This window comes from Acartia tonsa, chromosome 3 (assembly GCF_053477335.1).
Source record: "Acartia tonsa isolate MP-2025a chromosome 3, ASM5347733v1, whole genome shotgun sequence".
In the NCBI taxonomy this organism is placed as follows: Eukaryota; Metazoa; Arthropoda; class Copepoda; order Calanoida; family Acartiidae; genus Acartia; species Acartia tonsa.
In genome coordinates this window covers 52866253-52891136 of record NC_137262.1, presented here as the reverse complement: position 1 = coordinate 52891136, position 24884 = coordinate 52866253, and the positions used below count along the sequence as shown (strand labels likewise).

At 31.1% G+C, this 24884-nt stretch overlaps 1 protein-coding gene across 1 annotated transcript; it reads right to left on the bottom strand.

Moving 5' to 3' along the window:
* Positions 1-6419: 6419 nt before the first annotated feature.
* On the bottom strand, positions 6420-19923 carry LOC145315296 (uncharacterized). The gene is made up of 5 exons (XM_080155318.1): positions 19849-19923; positions 17156-17279; positions 15770-15838; positions 9382-9424; positions 6420-6596 (listed from the first exon to the last, which is right to left on the bottom strand). Exons 1-5 carry the CDS (start codon positions 19902-19904, stop codon positions 6529-6531), a joined length of 360 nt encoding a protein of 119 aa, XP_080011444.1. The 5' UTR covers positions 19905-19923; the 3' UTR covers positions 6420-6528.
* Between the last annotated feature and the right edge of the window lie 4961 nt (positions 19924-24884).

The following is a 24884-nucleotide window of genomic DNA, read 5'->3' as shown; positions in this document are numbered from 1 at the left end:
ATTCTACCTATTACATAAATTAGTAGTATTATTTTTTTGTCTGTAGCTTATTGATAACTTTTGAACCCATTCGTTTTTTCATTTTAAGAAGCTTCTCATAGGTTTTTGTATATTGTTAGGATTTTTGCTCCCAATATCTTCTCCTTGGAATATGGAGGCCCTCGATGCTAGGGGCGCAACCACTAGTTGTATTATAAACCAGCCTTTAGTTTTATTTAGTTTGAGCAAAAATATAAACTTTCGTTGGATATAATCGTTTATAATAAAGATATTATTTTACTGTCTTCTCTGTTATAAAAAGGATCAAAGGTGTCCTTTAAAGTATCTAATTTTATCACAGAGGGAGGTAATTTCATTGATTAAAAGTGTCAACAGTTTTCCTTCATCTTTTTACCTTTGATAAAAACAGTAGAAGGAATTCAAAGCTTCTCAATAAGAGTTTTTGTGGTTGGTTGTAAGGTATATCTTGCAGTGTAAAGCTTCCCTTCGCCTTATAGACAACCAACTCTTTAATTTCACGACCGTTGTCTTAGAAGTCCTAACTGTGCACGGTTATGAATTGCGTCTTTTTTGGGCCAAGGCATTGCCCCTACTCAAACATTTTATATCACGCACCTGACATAGCAGCAGGTGAAATTTTTTTAAACGTCTAAAGTTATGACGCGTTGTTAAGCTGAGAATCGAACCTCTCATCTCCCCGACGACGAGCGGATGCGCTAAGTGTTGAGCGACGGTCGCGGGTAAAAAAAAACTGCATACTAGCTAAAGCCAACAGCTTTAAAAGAATTTTTCAACTTTGCAGTATAATATCCTTGCAATTGATATAGAAATATGTTTATTTCACACGTGAGACCTTCTTTAGTAAACAAATGCAGATTCAACAGAAAAAAAATATTTTTTTGCAACTTAGGCTGCATGGCTTATCTGAAATTTACATTGTATAAATTTCTAGCGGTTAATCATTTTGAAAGGGTTTAGGATGAGACCAACCTCCCCCAAAATAATTATGAACCTTACATGAAATAAATGAGCTTCACTGAAAAGGAGAACAATTTTATAAGATAAAAGATTATATAAAAGAAAATCAGATATCTTTCTCTAGACTTGGAACATGTGTTTTGAGACTTTCAAAACATACCTGCTTTCATTGGATTCTGACAAAACAGAAATTAATCCGATTATTTTAGTTTTATTATCCGCGGAAAACTTTTAAATTCAATGCGATGATTTATTATTCTACTATTTTTGGTACCATAACTATGAATTCGCCATAATTACATAAGATATCCTATCCTTATCATATAAAGTAGTAAACGTTTTTTGTCTGTCCCGAAGGATCTCGCTATCCGCTTAACCGATATTGTTCTCCTTCGCAGTGAAGCTTTTATAGGTCCACGGAAGGTTTTTACTATTTTTGGCATGTCTTCAACCCCCCCCTTCCCAAAAAAAAAAAAAATAATTTTAAAAAAAACACAAATTTTAAATGGGATGAGGTCGGCTTTTCCCCCTCCTACCTTAAGTGGCCCTTGAGGCGTCCATGGGCGTAGCCGCTAGTTTAATTTAAATCTGTATGATCTTAAACTCTTACTTGCTGAAATTGTGCATTTGACATTTTTTCTACATGTACAAAATATATAGGTTTTTTGTTTTTAGCAAACAAATAAAAGAAACAAGAATCTGATTGACAAGAAGCAGGGCAGCAATAATCTAGTGAAATATTTTCAATTAACCCTTTTCCAAGGTGGGGGCTCAAAATAATTACTATTACGGGGGTTGGGGGTGTAAAATGCCCCCCCGCCCTCCTCCCTTCTAACTCGAAAAATAAAAAAAGATATTAATATTCACTTAAGAGCAAAGGTTTTTATTATCAAAATTCAGTAAGATTAAAACAATCTTACCGCCGTGGTACCGTTATTTACCGTTACAAATGGCGATAATGGAAGAAACCTGTAAAATAGTAAAATTCAGTGACCTTCTCTAAATGGTTTTAAAAGGTACAAAGATACATTTTAATGTAATTTAACAAATACGTATAATATATATAATATAAAAATATAAAAAGGAAAAATATAAAAAGTGATCTAAATTGTCTGACATCTGTAATGATTATAGAGAAACTACACAAAACAATTCTTATAAAACAGGCGAATTTTGCTTTTAAAAATGTGTTTGTTTCTAATTGCAACACTTTGTTATTTTTTTGTTCACTATAATAGATCCAATAAATAGATTGCAGTAGGAGAATAAAACTAATATAAACCTCCCCTCTAAAATGACAAAATGTAAAACAATGGTTTATTACTAAGTGATAAACTACACTCTAATTTTTATACTGTTTTTTTTTGACTGTGTATTTTTATTATATTTATAATAAAATATTAGAGGCTTAGACCTTGAAATCTAGGGCAGAAAGAAGTACTCTGAATCAAAATAAAAAATAAGAATAAATTAGCAAAAAACTATATTAGACCTTAATTTAATCGGTTTACAGGATCTTAAACTTACAAAATACATTACAAATTAAAATAAAATAATTAATTTATTATTTTTCAATATATATGTAGAAACAAGAAAATGAAGTTAAAATAAATAATATGTTTTACTTGGCATAGCTCAGCTCTTTAAGACAAAAGATTAAAATCTTAACACGCTCTCTAGAAACTCTATTATGTCGATGCACAATTATAAAACTATCCATTTAAGCAATCAAATGAATTGAAACTTTATTTTGTAATGAATCTTATTTCATTCAAGATTTATATAGACTAATATATACGCATAAATATCAAGGATGACAACATTAAAAAATTCGAAGTAAAGAAAAAGAGACAAATGCAATTTTCAATTTTAGAGAGGCAACATATTGAAGCTATAGAAAAATAATATAAGGTGTAAGTATGATGAAAAATTAATGTATTGTAAAAGCAGTTGAAAGGTACTGTATCATACTGAGCAAGTTTTGAGATGTTATGTGGTAGTCGGACAGACAGACTGTCACTTCCTAGAGCACGCTATGCTCCGGGACTGCCGATAACACCCAGATGTTAATCCCCTCCTTATCACAATTCTAGCCAACCCATTCTTCCATTGTTTGACCGTCAAAGAAAGCGGTCAAATTTATCACCCGCTGATATGGGGAGGGAGTTGCCCCTGCCCCCTGCATGTTCCAGTAACCTACCCTTTTCCGGGGGATGTCTACCTTACCCCCTAACGGAGCCTACCCATCTACTATTCACCTGGCTGAGGCTCCCCATCTTCTCCACACCCATTTTCTACCTAACCCATTATTGTAATCTGTTTGTATATAAAGCCATTAACTTGTTGTGCATATTCAGTTCAAATAAAACATTCAAACAGTAACTACTTGTAGTACTTTATTGATAGAATCCTTAAGGCTAGGGGCTCTTTTGACCGAACTCGTTCAGTAGGGTTGAACCGCTTCACCCTACCACAGTTACTCATATAGTAAAATTTTAAATCACCATATATAAAATCAAACCTTTATATAAAAACCTTATCATTTTATAACTAAGTAAAAATGGCTAAAACAGTACTTATGAGTTTTTTTGCATGCATTTTTATCCTGTATTCATCTAACGGTTTAAATAAGAAAGGATAATTCTAACATACCAATTACTATCCACTGCCGCAGCTAAGCCATTCTATAAAATCATTTAGAATAAAACACAAACGGACTTCTTGTTACTTATTAGAATTGGCTGGACATTAATATTCTAAGAGACGTTTGAACTACAGCTAAACTTTGAGAATTTCTGAATTTTAAATTGGAATTGATTATCAGTTTCTAAAAATTATTTCTTTCTTCCACTTTTTTATGACAATTACATATGAGGGTATAAAAAAGAACAGGGCCAAACGTTAATTTTATTGGACTTATGTTCTGAAAAGTTTCGTTTACAAAAATAAAGTCAATTCTACACTACTGTTCTTTAGTCAAATTTGTAGATAACTACAATGGATTAGACGGACGTACTGACAAACCTCTTTATTTGTATAAAGTAGCTACGCGTTAATTATAAGAAACATTTTAAGAAGGATATTTTATTTAAAGCTTGAGTTTATAAATTTTACACTTTAAATTACAATTTAATATTTACAATTTCAAATATAAAGATTTAAATTCGTGGATTTTTAATCAAATTGACAAAAAAATATTTTTCGTTCATTTCATACATTTACAATTTCAGATATATTAATTAAAAATCAATCTTTTATTTAAGTTTTTATTAAAAATATTTTACTCAAATTGAAAACGTCTGTCTTATTCCAATATTTAAAAGCGCATCTACTCTAAAACCAGTTCATGAAATAAAGTAAAACTAAATAAATTTAGAATTAATATGAAAAAAAAGTTTTAGAAGTAGTATAAAGAAAGGACAATAAAGATAAATTCCCCCCTTGATTTTGATATTTGGTTTTGGCGCCTTTTTGGTAGCTAATAAATACTGTTATAAACAAAAATTTTAATCGTTACTGTACTATACCTCCTTGGTTTTGATGCAAAAAAAAGTAATTAAAAGAAAAAGTTGGAATGAAAAACTTTCATTTGAAAAGCACAGCTTGACATTGCACTTTGACCAGGGATCCAAAGGGATAAGACAATTGCCGATAAATTGATGTCCAATCCCCAATCAATCAAAATCCAGTAAAAGGCCCCAAAGTTGTTAAGTTAACAAATAAGAAAACGTTATTATAAAACTTTGGAGACTGTAATAAACAGCCCATTTTCCTCTCTCTCTCTCTCTCTCTCTTTCTCTCTCTCTCTATCTCTATCTCTCTCTCTCTCTCTCTCTCTCTCTCTCTCTCTCTCTCTCTCTCACTCTCTCTGAGTTTAATGTTTTTACATTTAACAAGGAAAATTTGTCTATTTGTGTGTTTATACCGAAGGATATAGCTAACAATGAAGCTTCTTTAATCAGAATCTTTACAGCGTAATATAAACTTACATTTCTAATTTATTTTATGAAATAGAACTTTTGTACTTTTTAAAATTAAAGTTAAAAACTATAGTTAGTGTTTTGGATTTTGCGATAATTTTTTTCATTGAGATTTTAATTAGTTTTTAATAATTTTTTTTTGCTATTTTGTTTTGCTTTGTTGCTTATCATGGACACAATTTTCTTTGCTAATAAGCATGTTTGTGTGTCTCAAATAAAAACAAATTATATTTTAAGTCCAAAAGTTACTTTGTCCCTAAAAACTTAATTGATTAGATAAATTTTGAAAAATTTCCCACAAATTGCTGGTTGAGCACAGATAACCCTTCTGATTTTGTCGCAAATGCGGAATCCTTAAACTAGCGAGGCTTCCCAGTAATCAATATAAACAACAGAGGATTGAAGGTTACAATGTGTGATATCGACAAATTGTGTAACTCTTCCTATCTGTCTTCAACTAATTTGAAACATTTCAATAGAATGAACTTATGGAAATATCTCTTATTTTGTAAGTTGCAATGCTTGCCCTCCCCCATACCTTTCATTCGCGCTTAACTTGATATGTTTCAACTTAGCCTTATTTAACTACTAGAGATTTAAGAGATGAGAAGATGGAAGCTAAACTGATCAATGTTATAAATAAAGTCTCCCCTTTTCTTTGGACACTAATAGTCTGGACCCAACTAATCAGAATTCAATAAAAGTACCCAAAATGTTTGGCTAAATCAATAAGATAACGTGGTGTATAAATTTTGGTACCATTGTCATCTTTTGTCCAATGTCCCCTTACTCCATGTCAAATAAGAAAACCGTAAAACCATAAAAAAAATATTATTAAACAAATTACAACTCATTTGTGGGGGGGGGTTTGAGTGGCGCATCACTTACAAAATTAGGCATAATGTGAAACTTATCTATTATTCAGTTCATTCAATAGTTCTAGTTATACTTGGATTAAACATCTGACATTAAAATAATCCACAAAAAAAATTGATAAAAGAAAAACTTCTTATGAAAGTAAGAGGTTAAGAAAAGTAAATTAATTTATCTGCCATTGTCCTCTCTTCCTTTTTACTGTTTTTACTGTCCTCTCTTCCTCCCTGATCGAATAACTTTAACATGGTGAATATTGAGAAAAACAAACAGTAGAAAGAGACAGACAAGATGGTTTTACTAAATTAATAAAATTAGGATAACTTTTATATGCAAGTATTAATTTAAATAAATACATAACATATTTTTCATATCAAAAATACTTTTTTTAGTTGCTGATAATGACTGGTATTAGATGAAACAAATTTTCTTTTAAAAATGTTGGATATAAATCAATTTTTACTTTTTTTATCCAAATTTATTATATAGGGGACAAAAAAAAGTTTACAAACAGAATATATTAAAACATAAATAACGTAATTTAAAAATTCTTCATTTTGGTTCTAAATATTATACCATCCCTATTAATCAATCACTCATATTTTGATGAATATTTTCATTTTTGTTTTATTTTACAAAAAAAGTCTCTTTAATTTAACCAAGAACAAAAATGTTGGAAAAGAGTGGCTTGGCTTATTCACAATTGGGTGAGGTTTTCTTTCTCTGTGTTGAGGGAGACTTTGTGCTTCACTCCTTGGCCCTCCTGATTAGCATAAACAATTAGTATTCAATGTTTTGTTAGCTCATTGCAAGGAACTAAGGGAGGGGACATTGGGCTCTGTTTACAGTAGTCCTTAGGTTTAAGTTTTATCATTATCAATAACGTTTTCTTATCTTTTAACACAATAACTTTGGGGACTTTTTATTGAACTTTGATTGGTTGGTTCATTAAGTTGATTGTCCAAACTATTCAACAGTTTATTGTAATCTAATGAAAGGGGTAATTTTGTGTATCATCATTGAAAACGTACATAAATCATATCCATGAGTATTTTGATATTGCTATGCAAGTTATGGTCACAAACATCCCAGTTTTTCCAATACATTTATTTCTAAAACGGATTGTTTATGAACAGTGGCGTGCGAACCGAAGGGGGCATTTGGGGCAATCGCCCCCCCCCTAGCGACCAAAACGCCCCCCCCTGCCCCACCCTAGCAACCGCCCCCCCTGCCCCCCCCCCCCCTAAATGTTTAAAAATGCCCCATTTTGCCCCCCTCTGGTCAACAAAAATGCCCCTTTTTGCCCCCTACCCTACAAAAAGCAAAACTATCCCAGTTTCCAAAAAAAAGATCAAGAAATACTTCAAAAAAAAAATTTTGGCGCTTCGCGCCAAACAGACAGTTACTATTCATTTAACCTTACCAAATTTTTAAATTAGTGTAGAAATTAGGTTAAAATGTTTTTCCACTGAACATAACAAACCAGGTTATAGGAAGTATTTTATTTTGTATAATATAAACTTTTTACCAAAGAAATTTAGTACATCCCCAATGATGATACACAAAATTACCCCATATAGATTACAATTAGTGGATGAAATGTATGGAAACTCGACTTAATTAACCAACCAATCAAAATTCCATTAAAGTCCCCAAAGTTGTTGAGCCAACGAATAAGAAAATTTTATATGAAACATTGGGGACTAGTGTAATAAATAGCCCAAAAACCCCTACCTCCCTGCATATTTGAGGAAAAAAATTTGCACTTCGCGCCCTTCCAAATGGTTTCTGCTATGAAATATTGGGGACTAGTGTAATAAATAGCCCAAAAACCCCTCCCTCCCTGCATATTTGAAGAAAAAAATTTGCGCTTCGCGCCCTTCCAAATGGTTTCTGCTATGAAATATTGGGGACTAGTGTAAAATATAGCCCAAAAACCCCTCCCTCCCTGCATATTTGAAGAAAAAAATTGTGCTTCGCGCCCTTTTAAATGGTTTCTGCTTTTTATCACAATGAAAGGACAAGTAATTTTTTTTTATTTTTTACATAGTTCATTATATCTTTGGTTTTTATGGTACTATAAATTTTTGTGTGGATTATAATATTAAAAAAAATAAAATTTCTCGCTGTTTCGAGCATCCAGTATGTAATTTACTTTGACTGTCATCACACAACATACAGGAAAAAGGATTTGTGACTTTTTCTACCTAAAATATATATTTATTTCAACAGAAGCTCTTTAAATCTACTTGTCTGTATTTTTATTAATGATTTTTTTGTGCTTTGCTACTTAAAGATGTTGTCATCCTTGTTGTCATACAATAAAGAAATATTTAATATCATTTTTTCATATTAGGTTAATTTTTGTTAAATTATTTCAAAAATGAGTGTTTTTATCTCCCCCCCCCCCAATTTTTTTTAATGGGGTTATTCATCCTTCCTGCTGAGATTTTATAACATCCCCTTCCACCCATTAAAAATGTTTTGTGGTGGAGAGGGGGGGGGGGCGAAAAGGTTAATTTATCTTCTGTACTATTTTTTCGAATTTGCTTTCTAGCTCCCTTCCCTTCGGTCATTGCAGGGTGGGGAGAAGGGATGGGGGAGAAGAGATAGGGGGGGGGGAAGAGATGGGGGGGGGAAAGATGTGGGGGATATAAATGGGAAATAGGGATGGGGGAAGGGATGGGGAAGAAGGGATAAGGACTAGGAGGTCCATAATCAAATAATCCCACCCCTTAAAACGCCCTTATTTAAAATTAGTATATATAATCAAAATGCCCCCCCCTAAAGCAAAGTGCCCCCCCGGGGCACTTTGATTTAGGGGGGGGCAAAATTTTACAAAATCTTTAAAATGCCCCCCCCTAGACAAAGTGCTTCGCACGCCACTGTTTATGAAAGTTTCAATTTGCACATGGATAGAAATTTAATGAAAGAAATATAATTATATTTCCAATCAAAACTTATGAAAACATTTATAAAATCAATAAAAAGTTTGTATAACTTGTAATTTAATTTCAATTTATTGTGTAATGTTCCGCCAACTTTTCCGCAAGTCAAGACAAGTACATGACAGAACAATAGCAAAAACTTAATTTTTTGTATAAAATAGCCTAAAAACATCCAAAGGCCCATGAAAGCTTCCTTAAACATATTATGTCGATTTTAATAAAGAAATCATAGTTTATGAATATGAATCGGCTATGGTATACAGATCACAAAAAATTTAATCCTCCAGAACCATATAAAAATCTAAAAAATTAGATAAAATCTTATAATAATAACTCTTCTATGATTTTAGAACACTTTTCTTTAAATTTATAGAAAATGCAATATACCATAGCCGATTCTCGATGCATGTTTTTTTAAGAACCCACATCGGCTTAAAAAGTGGCTTACAATGAGGGAGATGAGAGGAGAAGAAGGAAAAGACCTCTAAAAAAAGAGATGGATAATCCCACATTTTTATGGCGTCACATGGATGATTTTGACACAATTTGGGCTTAGTCATAAAGTAACCCCACTACTTCGATTATTAATTGTTTATGTTCCTTAAATTCGACAACATGGGCCAGAGGGTCTTCTTCGTCAGTTCTCTGAAAAATAAAAACATTAGTTATCTATTTAAATATTCTTTACAGAGGCTTTTGTTCTATCTGCTACTTTATTTCATTTCTTTCTAATCATCTATCTTAATATAATATTCTAAAATTAGCTGTTTAATCTATCTATATTTTTTGATATTTTTCATGTTTGTTAGGCTTAGATCAAGCATAATTTCTCGAACCGACTAACGGACCTTAGAAAATGTGGTCTTAATACATTAAATACATTATGAGTTATATTTCCAAAGGACCCTTACATAAAAATGAGCTTAACAATCTTGATATTTATTTATATTCTAAATATTTTTAAAATTATATCTGAGCTTATCAACCTTCATCCTTTTAAACATTCTTCTTGTTTGTCTTAATTTGTTTCAAATGTAACAGTTATCTTAATCTTCTTTGATATCCAAAAAGTTGTGTTTATTTAAAACATGTTTTTTAACCTTTAGCTGTTATATGTTATAACATTTGAAAAGAATGTATAAATTTACTTTACATCCTGGGAATAATTTGATTTGTCTAGTTTTCCGGGATTTTTCTGCACGAAAGGGATTATCATATTTACAAAAGAAAAAAATATCAGAAATATTTGATAACATTAAAGTCAATTTTAAACAGTTATTACCAAAACAGCATTGAATTTGTTGAAAATGGATGTAGTATATATGTGAATATTACGACAGGGGAAAAATTGTCGTCAATCTAGCCTGCTAACATTGACATTACTTATTGGTCAGTTAGTTCATCCAGCAAGATGAGAGGGGATGGGGTAAAGGGGGTGGATGGAGGAATTGTTATTTTAGCTTACTTCGTGTTTCACTTTATTAGAGAACATGAAAATCTTGTGTAAGATCCAATTAGTAATATATCAATTGTATTGAATAAATTTTAGACAATCCTACCTTGTATGGAAGGGGGGGGGGGGAGATTGTAGTAGCATTTTGGTGCATAAAATGTAAAAAATCCACTTGGATAGTTTTGGATAATTTTAATTTTTGTTAAACCTTTATCCAATCTATTGTAAAGATTAGAAAGATATAAATAAATAATGTATACGTACAACTATATTCATTGCTAGAAGCAAGGCTACTCTTTATTTAAACTAATTGGTCAATCAATGCCATGTGATGCATCCGTCAAAAGACACAAACATCAACTGCTTGACAAATTTAGTAATAAATGTATAATCATAGATGAATAACCCAGACAACAACCTGGCACAAGTGTTGGGGACATTTTTCGTCTACTAGCAAAATGCTTTTTGCTCTTTTGTAGCTACTTGGCTGTGTTTGCAGCTCTTTTGGGACAATTTATGTTAAGTTGAAACTGCAGCCAGGCCAATAATTGGAAAAGGGGTCTCATGTAAGAATTTATGTCTTAGAGTTGTAATGCTTCGCTACAATTGCACCTTACCATCCTTATTCATTGTAATAAATAATATATACAGAATACTAATATTCATCTCTCTTCCCATCATCTCCCCAGACACAAATCTTTTTATGTCGGAGAGGAATTGGGAGGAAATTAAGCGTTTCCTAGCAGGAAGGGAAGGGACATTGGGCAGTTTATTATACTAGTCCCCAAAGTTTTTAATAACATTTTTTTATTCGTTTCCTTAACAACAATTGGGACTTTAATTGGCTTTGATTGGTTGGTTCATAAATTTGATTGTTCAAATGTTTCAACCACTGATTGTAATCAATAAAAGGGTTGGATTTTGTGTATCATCATCTGGAATGTACATTTATTAATTGGAATTGTCTTATCCATGGTTTCCTAGCGAAGCGTGGCTGCTCTATACACCAAGCTTTGGCTTTGTTTTTATTCATGATATCTTTGTACTTATTATAAAGTTATTCTCGCAGCTGGCTAAAATTATGATACCTTGACAATACCTTAATGATACTTAAACAGGGTTCATTTTTGGTAAACTGATGATTTTGTCGATTGTTGAAAAGGTTAGAGGCAAAATAGTTTTCTTAAAGTAAATACTGAATACGCCAAATATGGTAAACAAAATTGCATTCTTTTAAATGTTATGTTTTCAAACCATATAACTTTAATTTTAGTTTTTTTTTACTTAAAATGATATTATGTTGATATAAAAGTTAATGATATTCTAACAACGCAGAAAAGGTTAAATCTAAAATTCAAATATTATCCGGAATACTGGAAAGTTTGATAATTTAACTGAATTGTTGGATGTTCAATATCCATAAATACAAACTTTTAATCATAAAAGTCACTGCTCTACTTCAGTTGGAAGATTTTATGTTTGAATTTTACTACCATTATAAAATTAAAATTTTGAATATTTGCTTTACTGCTGCTAATCCTAATTTAACAAATGTTTTTTGTTAATTTTAAGATTAAAAATAAGAAGAAACAAAAAATTCAGAATCAAAATACCACATGCTAATTTTTATGTCAAAAAGCAAGTACAACGATTTTCAACATGTGTATGATAAATCCTTGAAAGAAGGAAAGGTCACATGCTAGATCATGTATTAACCAATCAGAAAGCAGCAGCAATATAAATATACCTGTTGACAACGTCTTTACGTTGGACCAATGACAAGAAGGACAATACACATGCAAGATCATATATTAACCAATCAGAAAGCAGCAGCAATTCAAATAATTATACTTGTTGACAACGTCTTTACGTTGAACCAATGAGAAGAAGGACAATACACATGCTAGATCATATATTAACCAATCAGAAAGTAGCGGCAATGCTTAAAACATTACTTGTTGTCCACATCTGTATGTTGATCCAATGAGAAGAAGGACAATCCACATGCTAGATAAGTTATTAGCAAATCAGAAAGAAGCAACAATGCAAGTAAACATACCTGTTGTCCACATCTGTATGTTGATCCAATGAGAAGAAGGATAATACACATATTAGATTATATATTAACCAATCAGAAAGCAGCAGCAATTCAAATAAGTATACCTGTTGACAACGTCTTTACGTTGGACCAATGAGAAAAAGGACAATACATATGCTAGATCATATATTTATTAACCAATCAGAAATTAGCGGCAATGCTTATAACATTACCTGTTGTCCACATCTGTATGTTGAACAAATGAGAAGATGGACAAGTCACATGCTAGATAAATTATTGGCCAATCAGAAAGAAGCAACAATGCAAGTAAACATACCTGTTGTCCACAGCTGTAAGTTGATCCAATGAGAAGAAGGATAATGCACATGCTAGATTATATATTAGCCAATCAGAAAGCAGCGGCAATACAAATAAGTATACCTGTTTTCCACGTCTGTATGTTGAACCAATAAGAAGAAGAACAAGATACATATAGAAAAGAAATCAGCCAATCAGAAAGCAGTGGCAATAAAAAAAACCATTACCTGTTGTCTAAGTCTGTATGTAGATCCAAAAAGAGGAAGTACAAGTCAAGTAGGTAAGTTATTAACCAATCAGAAAGCAGCACACGGTTGGACCCTCAGATGTCAAAACTTTATTTTAGTGTTTGGCCAAAATGACTTAGCAATTGTATCTGTAAGTACGTCTAATAACACCCTTTGCTATTTTTAAAATCCTAGTAAATTTTTTTTGCAAGAAAATTGCATAAATTCGCAACCTTTTTTAGAACCACTACATAACTCGAGTTTTAAAACTTTTTATATAAAATCCTTTTTACAAAAAATATCAATAATTATTTAAAATTAAACCTGAAAGAAAAAAAATCTCATTACACGTGTTAATTTGCATGTTTTAGGTCTTTTTTTGAGGAAAGTATAACTTCCACATTTTTGACAATAATTATATTTTTTAACATTTCAAAGTAAAATATAATAAAATTTAAACGATTTTTCTTGAATTATCAGTTGAAAATTTCATCAAACATGCAATTTAAGTGATGAAAATTTAATAAAATCATTTTTTGAATGTTTAGAATTACCAATTTTCTACATTTAAAACAAAATGTTAACAAAATTTAAAAACATTCTAATATATAACTTTAAAAATCAATAACATTTTATAAAATGATGTTTTAAAAAATAAATCATTAAAAGGTATTAAAATGCATTTTAAGTTGCTTAAAATTAAAACGAGAATATCTTTTTACACTTTATTCTTTGTAATAGAGATTAATCGTCATTTACTGAAAATGAAACATTTAATAAACTAATTGAATCTTTTTGTGACCATATTTAAAATTTTTAATTTTTACACTAAGGTGTTTTTTAATAAAAATCTTTGTTAATTTCTGTTTTACGACAAAAAAAGAAAGGGACTTTTTACTATTTCTAGGTTATCTTATGCAATTTAAACTATATAATATGAAATAAATTTTAATTGTCTTTCTTTTGAGCCACAAAACACTGTAAAATGTAACATATTTGCAAAAATAACAATTTTTTTAATAAATATTATAATATCCTTATATGACATTGCGTCAGAGCTTATTCTTTAGATCATATGTTCATGAAAAGTAGCCATAACTTGGAGGGTTGCGCTATTTATTAGAATATTAAATAAACTTGAATGGTAAAAATATTAGCATATCCTTTGTTAATATCTTTATAATCTGCTGCTAAATTATCCATTTTCGAATCATTAATAATTCCAGGCGTAGCCGTGTCACATAAACTGAAATGATAGAAATAGAAAAAAAATTTTAATCATAAACAAAAAATGATTTTTTTTAATGTTCCTAAATTCCTGATAGCAAATTTGCGTTATTGGTATACGAGGTAAAAAAAGAACATTTAAAAAAAATTATTTAAATAAAACCCAACATGTATTGGCAGTACAAACATCTTAATGCTAGCAGACATATGTTTATCAACATTTGCAGAAAGCTATTTCCACAAGAAATATTATTCAGGTTTCTACTTCACAATTTTAAATATTTCTTTTTGATAAAATGTTTGACATATATCATATAATCATTTACCAAAAAAAAATATTTTGATAATTTAGATTTCAGAGAAGATGAATCCCTTCAAAAAACTAAGACGACATTTTACATCTTCTGTCATGACATTTTAGAAAAAATATAAAAAACCAAAAGAAGGTGTATCAACTTTTTTTTTTATAGCTAGCCGGTTCTTTTAGTAAGTAGTAGATGTAAAAATTTTCATAGACTTCAGATATGCAATCGGTTTTTTTGTAGACCTCTTATTTTTTAAGTAATTTAAGTTTTTTTTAAAAATAATTAAGTCGGTTTTAAGGTACTAAAACGCAACAAAATAAAAGAAGAAAATGGCCAGTAAGAACAAAAATAGTAAGATCTTTAATTTGACACCTTACTTTTAAAATTCTGTTGAGTAATTATTGAAAAAATCTATTTTTTTAACCTCGGTTTAATAAAAACTTTAGACCTAAATATTTTCTCAAACAGACATAAAAAACATGGGTTCATATATACCTTTAGAATCAGAAAAATATTACGAATCCATTGTAAGCAAAATTGAAAAAAAGTAAAAAAATAAAAACATAAAAAAATGGCCAATTGTATTTTTTGTTCTGGCAACACTATCGTCTTCCCTTTATTACCCCCTCTTTACCCCCTCTATACCCCCTTCCCATTTTTATACTCTAATTCAAGAGTTAAGACGTTGCCTGTACAATATAATATGATATTTTCATATAATTCCTTTTATTGTAGTTTATATACTATTTTGTAAACTTTTTTTTTCAATTTTGCTTACAATGGATTCGTAATATTTTTCTGATTCTAAAGGTATATATGAACCCATATATTTTTACTTGTGAAATGATAAAATTTAGTTCAAAGTTTTTATTCTCGTGGGTTTAAAAAAATCGATTTTTTCAATAATTACCTGACAGAATTGAAAAAGTAAGGTGTCAAATTAAAGATCTTACTATTTTTGTTCATAATGGCCATTTTCTTTCTTTTTTTTGTTGCATTTTAGTACCTTAAAATCGACTTAATTTTTTTTTTTAAAAACTTAAATTACTTAAAAAATAAGAGGTCTACAAAAAAACCGATTGCATATCTGAATTCTATGAAAAATTTTACATCTACTACTTACTAAAAGGACCGGCTAGCTATAAAAAAAAAGTTGATACAACTTCTTTAGTATGAAAACTATTTTCATCAATTTTTCTGAAGGTATTATCGTATTCTGTGGCTTTGTTATTATCATTTACTTATATCGAAAGTGCCAAACATTGTACCCTAACTTATTCATTTAATAAAAAACCAACCGTGAGCAGCGAAGCAAATATCATTACCTGTTGTCCACGTTTGTAAGTTGAACCAATTAGAAAAGGATAAGTCGAATGCTATTATTAACAATTCAGAGTGCAGCGGCGAAGCAAATAACCATACCTGTTGTCCACGTCTGTATGTTGAACCAATAAGAAGAAGTACAAGACACACATAGAAAAGAGCTACAACCTAAAATACAAAATCCGTTTTAAGTATGGCTTTCATTTTAATACCTTAATTAAAGTACTTTTTTATTTATGTTACAAAAATATCCTGTTCTTCTTAATCATTATTAAGTAAAGTATAATTAATTATTGGAAGCCATAGAATCATTGAAAAAGATGAAATTATATTTCCTCAGAAATTGATTAGTTGCAAAACCAGATTTATGTCTAAGACTAAGGAATTGATCGTTTGACGTAGTTTTTGAAGAGTGAAGATAATCTACAAGGATCCTATTGTTTGTATGTATCTTAAGATTTCAATATCTACTGAACCGATCTTTTTTTAGATAAGATTCATTAAAGTCTTGGGATAGTTTATGCCAGATTTGAACGTTTGGATAGTTTTAGCCAATTTTTTTTACATTTTTCTAAAATTATAACCACTAAATGCTACGGGCGAAGCAGTTGGTAATACTTAAGCTATGTAGTTGTTGACGTCGTATAGTATAGGCTTGCAGAATATAGCATTAATGGGTTGTAAGGGGGTTTAGACAACCCCCTAATGAAACATAGAAAAAAAATCTATTCAAGATCAAATAAATAAAAATTCAAAAAAGAAAAAGCATTATAAAATGAACTTTTAAAATTGTTCTGGCTTACCAGTGCAGTGTAGAGGCATGCATATGATCTTTTATTCAAAGTTTTCAATATTTTAGACCTGAAAGTTTGTACTTAGGTTTAGGCAAGAGTTTAGAACAAATTTTGCTCTATTGCTGTGCTTAATACAATACAGTTAGTTTACTCTAAGGTATAAAAATAAAAAGTTCTAAAAATTGAATTTTAAATTGATATTACAGGAAGAAGTAACCTTAGAATGTTTATTTTTAAGATGGAGGGGGAATTAAAATTTTACATTGTACATTTTCCAGAGTAAAGGATAAGAAAATAGAGGATAAATTAACATACAGCCCAAATAATTATATACAAAATTAGATTACGATTGGACACTACTAGTTGGGATCCAACCAATCATATTAAATACCCAGTATTTAAGCCTACAAAAAAGATATCGTAGTATCGTGGTGTGTACAGTGTTATTTGCAGTCCAATATCCCCTCTTTTTCTCCTATTTTTCAACTTTAAAATGATTTTTGCCTTTTGGCTAAAATTCCAAAGATAAGTATACTTGCCGAAAAATTAATTTTGCCTAATTTTAATAATCATAATTAAGGAAAATGTATTTTTCTGTATATAATTCACAATAGTTTTGATTTAATAATTGCCACTCTTGTTTTTGTTGTTATTTATTTTAAGAATCTATATTCCAGCAACATAAACTTACCATAATATATGCAAGGGCACTGCCTGACTGCACTGTAAAGTTCGGATATATTGTTAGGGGGGAGTTGTGGCCGTTCTGCAGCATTGCTGCCCACATCTTTGGTTGACATGGCTCTGATAGCATCCTAGATAGATAGATAGATAGATAGATATAGAGTTATGGCGATGAATGGATAGATAGATGGGTAGATAAATAGATGGATGGATGGGTGGATGGATAAATGGATGGATGGATGGATGGATGGATGGATGGATGGATGGATGGATGGATGGATGGATGGATGGATGGATGGATGGATGGATGGATGGATGGATGGATGGATGGATGGATGGATGGATGGATGGATGGATGGATGGATGGATGGATGGATGGATGGATGGATGGATGGATGGATGGATGGATGGATGGATGGATGGATGGATGGATGGATGGATGGATGGATGGATGGATGGATGGATGGATGGATGGATGGATGGATGGATGGATGGATGGATGGATGGATGGATGGATGGATGGATGGATGGATGGATGGATGGATGGATGGATGGATGGATGGATGGATGGATGGATGGATGGATGGATGGATGGATGGATAGATGGATGGATGGATGGATGGATGGATGGATGGATGGATGGATGGATGGATGGATGGATGGATGGATGGATGGATGGATGGATGAATAGATAAATAAATAGACGGATGGATAAATATTTGGATGAATATACAGATATGTGTATAAATAGATATTCATGGAGATTTTATAAAAAAAAAATGAACATGTTCATTTTTTGTATAAAAACAGAATAAAATTATTTAAAAAGACTAATTAGAAAGAATGTGTATAAAAATGTGTTGTCATTATTCTTTATTTGTTATTTATACAACAAAGGACCTATGAAATGGATCCAGGGATAAGGGATGGGAAACCTGACCGAAAATTAGGTCTCAGCCTCCTTTTTAAAGCGATAGGGCAACTTTTCTTTTTTGCCTATAAAATCAACTCATTTTCGCCAGTTCATTATTGGCTGTAGGCTAATATCCAATAGCCTGAAACTTGCTTTTAGCATTAACCAATTAATTAATAACCAACGCTTCCCCCAGTTCCTAATTGGCTAAATTAATTCAAGCAAACATAAATTTCTGCTATTAGAATGAAAACAATGGAAATTTTCTGCTATCAGAATGACTACAATATATATGATGTTCAATCACATCAACTTATTATTAAATCTACACATTAATAAATGTCCATATAACAAAACATAAACAGAGAGATCGTTTTTTGAAGACTGCGTAGGATTCAACATTTTATACTTCAGAAAAATGTGAAAAACTCATGTCTTTAGACAATTTAAAAGTTATATTTCATGTGGAATTGATAACCCACCTAAATGATTACAAATACAAAACTAGTTCAATATGTAAATAAAAAGTGTACTGTGTTTTGTTAAAAAAAATTTTTATTAATTTTGGTAAAAATTATTGCACACTTAATTAAACTTTTCTGTTAATTTTTAACGTAAAATTATTTTTTTTTAATTCTTAATTTATATGTATGCAATGGAACAATTAGTTGATAGAATGTTACCCATGTACTTATTCAATTCTACTTAATTTATTTATTAAAGCTGGGGGGCTAAAGCGGTGTTTATTTCTATATACAAATTTTGGGGTGAAGTAGATCCCCCCTTAAAATGTTTGAAAATAAATCATATTTAACTATCTCAAAAAAAAAAAAATTTAAATGGGGGGGGGGGGGTGGCGAAGTAATTACCATCTTAACGGGATTCTACTTAAACCTACTAACATATTGGTTCTTTGAAAAGTTTTTATTATATTTTATCCTAGGTGGAATCAACTACCTGAATTCTATTCTATACTTTTTTTCTTTGCATTCATATAATAGCTATTTCATCATTGTTCATAGTTTTCAAATCTAACTACTGCGTCATCCCGAAACTAGTTTTTTAGGCCTAGTTGGAAAATAGGCCTGGAATAATATTTTCTTACGTTTCCCATCCCTTATCCCTGAATGGATCATGTTCTGATATAGAAAAGAGACTCTTCCTACCATTTAAAATCGGCCAGCTACCAAAGTCTTAATACTTAAGTCATGGGGGATGTTGGGGATATTTTCCATGCTTTATACAATTTTTGATAATAATAAAATGAAATTAAACAAGCTTATCTTAAAAGTAGTATTTTTAAATACTTTGGAGCTTCCCATTTTTGTGTCTGGTTTCCGAATTATAACATGATTCATTAGAGAGGTCCCCTAATGTGTACAACACAAATGGAAATCTGTATAATTCTTTCTGTTTAATTAATCCCTAGCTTTTACTGTACATACTCTTTATTTTTTTTTTTTTTTTTCGACATTGTGCTGTGTTTACTCTATAATTTGAAATGTCCGTCTGTCCGTCTGTCCGTAAGAAACGTTTTGGGGTAAACGTGATTTTCTCAGCTCCTATAAGATATAGACAGCTGAAATTTTAGTGAAGATTCCCATGATATATGCCCATCTAATATATACATAGATTTTAAAGTTTTAAAGGTTGCCTGATTTTAAAGGTTTCATGATTTCCCTATTTTAACAAGTTTCGTGTTTATTGTATGACTGGTATTTTGGGTACCAGTATAATTTTTAGTCCTTTCCCCCTCCTGCTAATTATACAACTATGTCTGCACTTACCATGCCTGTTCGCAAAGTCGCATATCTTCCTCCAGGTTATTTAAATCAACTCTCATTTTCTGGGTTTTATGACATTTTTCTGAAATACATTTACATCAAAGATTATGTTGTTTAAGCCTTACAATAAGAATTATTTTCGGGCCCCAATTCCCACCATCGGGCCCCAATTCCCACCTTAATAGATCGGGGGGGGGGGGGGGGCTAATTTAGCCTCCCTTTATTTAGAATTTTATCTTTTTGATGCCACCTAACCGACTTTGACCGGACACCACGACCGCCACAGACCAGATATCCTTATAAGATCAACTCTTGCCGACGTATATTTACTAAACTTAAAAAGTCATGAAGTCACAGCTCTCTATCTTACCCACAAAAAAATGACATTGAAAAAACTAGAGGGGGTGGGCTGATTCCCCCCCCCCCCCACCCCAACGATCTGTAAGGGTTAAGCAAATGTTGTTAACCATTCTGGCTGCAATTGTATAACAATATTTTATATCTATTCTTTGTTGTATTTATAGAAAATAAATTTGATAACAAATAAAGCATTAATATTGTTTGGCTTGGAATATGTTTGCTTTCTTTTGAATGTCATGTCTCTGTAAATATATCATTTTTTTGGAATGAGAACAATTATATGGATATAATAAATGCAGAATCATTTGTAGCGAAGCTACTCTTTAAATAATACATGCGACAGTCTCTCCATAATATTTTTTCTGGCAATGAAGAAACTGAAAACAGTATAACAACAACATAACTAATAAACTTGGAAGAATTTTTTTACATAACATTTGAAATGTAATCCTAGTCAATGCTTACAACTAACACTAATTGTACTACCTTTCTCTGAAAGTCCACGATAATGAGTTGCGTCCGTTTTTATGTCAGCATTTCCCCCCTACTCTTACATAATGTTGCACATCTGGCATAGCAGAAGTAGGTACAACTTTTGTTGTCTACATGTATTTCGCAGCTTTGACTGAGAATTGAACCTGTTACTTTCCCAATGTTAAGCGGACCAACTACGCGTTATGCTACTGTCACGGGTATTAAATTAGGTCTACCTATATTGATAATTAAAAGTACAGTATCTACGCAGAGACGGTTTTGAATTAGCAGTCGAGGTAATTTAAAAGCATCTGCCCGGAATCCTATTCTCTAACAAAATTGGTTTCTGCTGTGCTACTTGTGGACAATATTGTCCTTGTTAAAGATTGTTTTGTTTATACCATAATATGTTGTATATGTTGGCTAACCAAATTATAAGATGATCAAAGGCAGAATCAATTAGTACCAGCAGTTAAGACATCAGAACCAAGTAATCAGGGAAAAATAAAGAATGCGAGACAGGGATCTAAAGGGATATCCCAATGACTGATAAATTGATGTGCATTCCCAATGATGATAGACAAAATTACCCCATTTGAAGATTAAAATCAGTAGTTTAAGCGTTTGGACACTCAACTTTATGAACCAACCAATCAAAATCCAATAAAGGTCCCAAAAGTTGTTAAGCCAACAAATAAGAAAACTATATTATAAAGCTTTGGGGACTAGTGTAATCACCACAATATCCTATCACTCCCTGGTTGATAAATTAATCTTTCCCCTAGTTTAAATACTTGAAATTTTAATTTTCGTAGCTTGTTGAAGCTTGTTGTTATCACGCGTTATAATTATGTTGTATTTAGTAATGCAGCTGTTATTTAATATTTCTGGCATCATAAAAGACAGAATAATTAAGGAAAATAATCTTACAATAACATGCTTTTTGTTACCATATCTCGTAATAATTGCCTTGTTTTGTAACATAAATGAAAACTCGCGGCATTAGCGCAAATTCTAACTTGCTAAATCTGTCAGGAGGTGTCGGGTTCGAGTCCTCCTTGTGATACTAATACTGAAAGTAGATTGCATGCCTTTGCCCATAAACAGGCGCATCCCATTACCATGCATAGTTAGGACTTCCAACAAAGGTCGTGCAACCAAAGAGTTGGTTGTCTGCTTGGATATTACTTGATCTAATATCCCAGCGGGCGTTGAGTATCGCATCCCATTAAGCAGATGATACTATCATTATTGATAATAAGATTCTTTGCAAGAATTTACTTATTATTACTTCATCTCACATATGACGTGTGCAATAGTATTTTCAGGAATATCAAGTATCACGTTACTATACCTTATCATAAACAGTATTTCAGAAAAAAAAACTATAAAAAGAGAAAGCTTCTAGTCAATATAAATTTTCAACGTTTACAGCCGATAAAGGTATTCATGATTTTGCATGAAAGATTGTGGAAGAAGTTTTGCTTCAAATGCATTTCATTTCCTTTGATTGAAAACCGTTTCTGAACCAAACTGAAAAGCCCCGTATCGTATCGTATTAAAAATATTTTTTTGCAAATGATAAAATAAAAATCATAGATTAACCCCTATTTTGTTGGCAGGGGACTTCAAGACTAGAGGCCAACAAAACTGAAATTAATTTTATACATAATTTTTAGATTTTCTATCCGCGAAAAGCTAATATACTATAAAAAAAAGCCTTGACATTATAAAAAAAAACTTATAACTACCTAGTGATACAGAAACCTAAAATATACAATGAACTATTTTTTTTAAAACATATCTTTTAAAGGATCCTTTTCCCTTTCAATACTGGATACTGCAGGTTGTTGATATAATATATTATGATAGATAAGGATTAACTTATTTATTAGTTCATCAAGGTAATCCTTTATAGTTATTTAACGCATCGTATAATAGACAGCTTTCTGCAGATATTAAAACAAAAAAATTAAAAGATAAAAACAGTTTTGTAAAGCCCGAGGGGCCGAAGAACCGGGCTAACAAAAATGGTATTAATTTTATGATGTTTATTTTATTATTTATGTAAGTTAACTAGTTGTCTACATACGATACATGATTTTTCAGTATGGCTCAGATCCAGTTCTAATTTATCGCAAACTGGAAAAATGTGTATTTTGATATCGAATAACCTTTTGGCCTTGTTACTTCATTAAAGTAATTTAAAAAGTAGCAAAGGAGCAAGAAGAGGGCAGCATTGTAGCCTAAAACCATCCAAAGGCTTAAATCTAAAAATTAAAAGAGCATAAAACTATCCTGGGACCTCTGTGAAGCTTCCCTGGAGAGGAGAACACTATATGTTGTTGATATAATATATTATGATTGATTAGGATTAATAATATCATCATTCACGGTAATCCTTATAAATATGTATTTTCTTATAGAAAATTTTTTGGCCTTGTTCCATCATTAAAATTAATTAGTTCTAAAAAAATACTTTCAACTATGATCTTTGGCAGTGTAAAGAATGCTTTGAAAATAGCTAGGCTCGGCCGCCGTGCATAAGCCTCAAATTTAAACCCACTTATGTTAAAAAAAATTATCAAAAGATATTTAAAAATGTTTGAGTTAGACATCTAAATGAATTTTAAAGTTATAATAGGACGATTTTACTGAGGCTTACATGCGGCTGCCGAGCCCAGAAAAAATGTCTTTTGAATTTTGTTTACTAACTATTTGAATGAAAATTCAAGGACCAGCAGATAAAATGTTGTAAGCAAAATAATAAAGTCATAATGCAAAAATTTCATGAAAATGAATCATGTGTTTGAGAAATTTTAACAAAATTTGGCATTAATGTTAAGCTTCGCTTTTATGGATGTCGTCAATTATGTTTAGTTATGTCTGATATAGATTAACTTATTTATTAGAACATTCATCCCACACATATATTTCTTTCTATGTAGGTTTATTGATTAATCAAACGGAAGATAACAATATGTAACAACATTCATATTAAGTTTTGTTGTCAGTACAGACTTCCTTTATTTTTTTTTGTTTAAACAAACAAACATGCATGACATTAACGATAAAAATTATAATTAAAAACTTACCCTGTAACTATTAAAACGCAAAGTTTCTTAAGATAAAAATTGGAATACCGTTATTTACTATCAAAAATGGCGATAACAGTAGAAAACCAGTATTGAATATTCTTTTATTATATCTACCAAAATTCGGCGGGCTAAAGACCGCCGTTTTTCAAAACGGTCTCGGAGTAACAAAAATAATATATCTGATATACAAAATTTACATTCTAAGATTCATCAAAAATGTGGGTTTTATGGTAAGGTATCAGGTTCTTTGCAATACCCATCAACAACCCTTTTTTGAAATTTGGAATTATCACAATGATAATAAACATAGGTGACAGACAGATATGATATAAGTAACTAGCGGCTACGCCCCTAAAGGCCCCAAAGAACACTTGAGGGAATGGGGATGGGGAAATTACTCATTTGCTTTCAATTTTAGTTTTAAAAAGGAAAAGAGGAAAAGGAAGAGTACCCAATCCCTAAAATAGTTATAAACTTTTCATGGACCCAAAAAAAGCTTCAGTGTAAAAGAAAACCATATCGGTTCACCCATTAGCGAGATTCTTCGATCCAGACAAAATAAAAGTAATATGTCATTTTTGTCCCAAAATAAATTTGTAATTTGCTGTTAATATATTTGATAATGAAAAAATAATGAATTCTACCATATACAACAATATTTACAACATTTTTCTCTGCATTCATATTTGATTAGACTCAGTCAATAATATGTCTATCTGGAAACAAATGAATAAAAAAAGTTCCGTAGAGTTAATTTCTAAACATTCATAGTTTGGTAATCGAAAAATTTATAATCTATAATACAAAGTAGAACGATGTCTGTCTGTCCGTCTGTCCGTCTGAAGCTTAAGATCTCGGTAACCACTGAACCGATCGGATTCTACTCTTCAGGGTATATACCTATTGGTCCTGCGGTGGTTTTAAGCTATTTTCTTGAGGGGTGGGACACCCCCAACCCCCCAAAAAACAAAAAAAATCCCCCCCCATTTTTTTTTTTTTTTTTTTTTTACAAATTTTACGAATTTTATGAATTTTACGAATTTTACAAAATTTACGAATTTTACGAAATTTACGAATTTTACGAAATTTACGAATTTTGCAAATTTA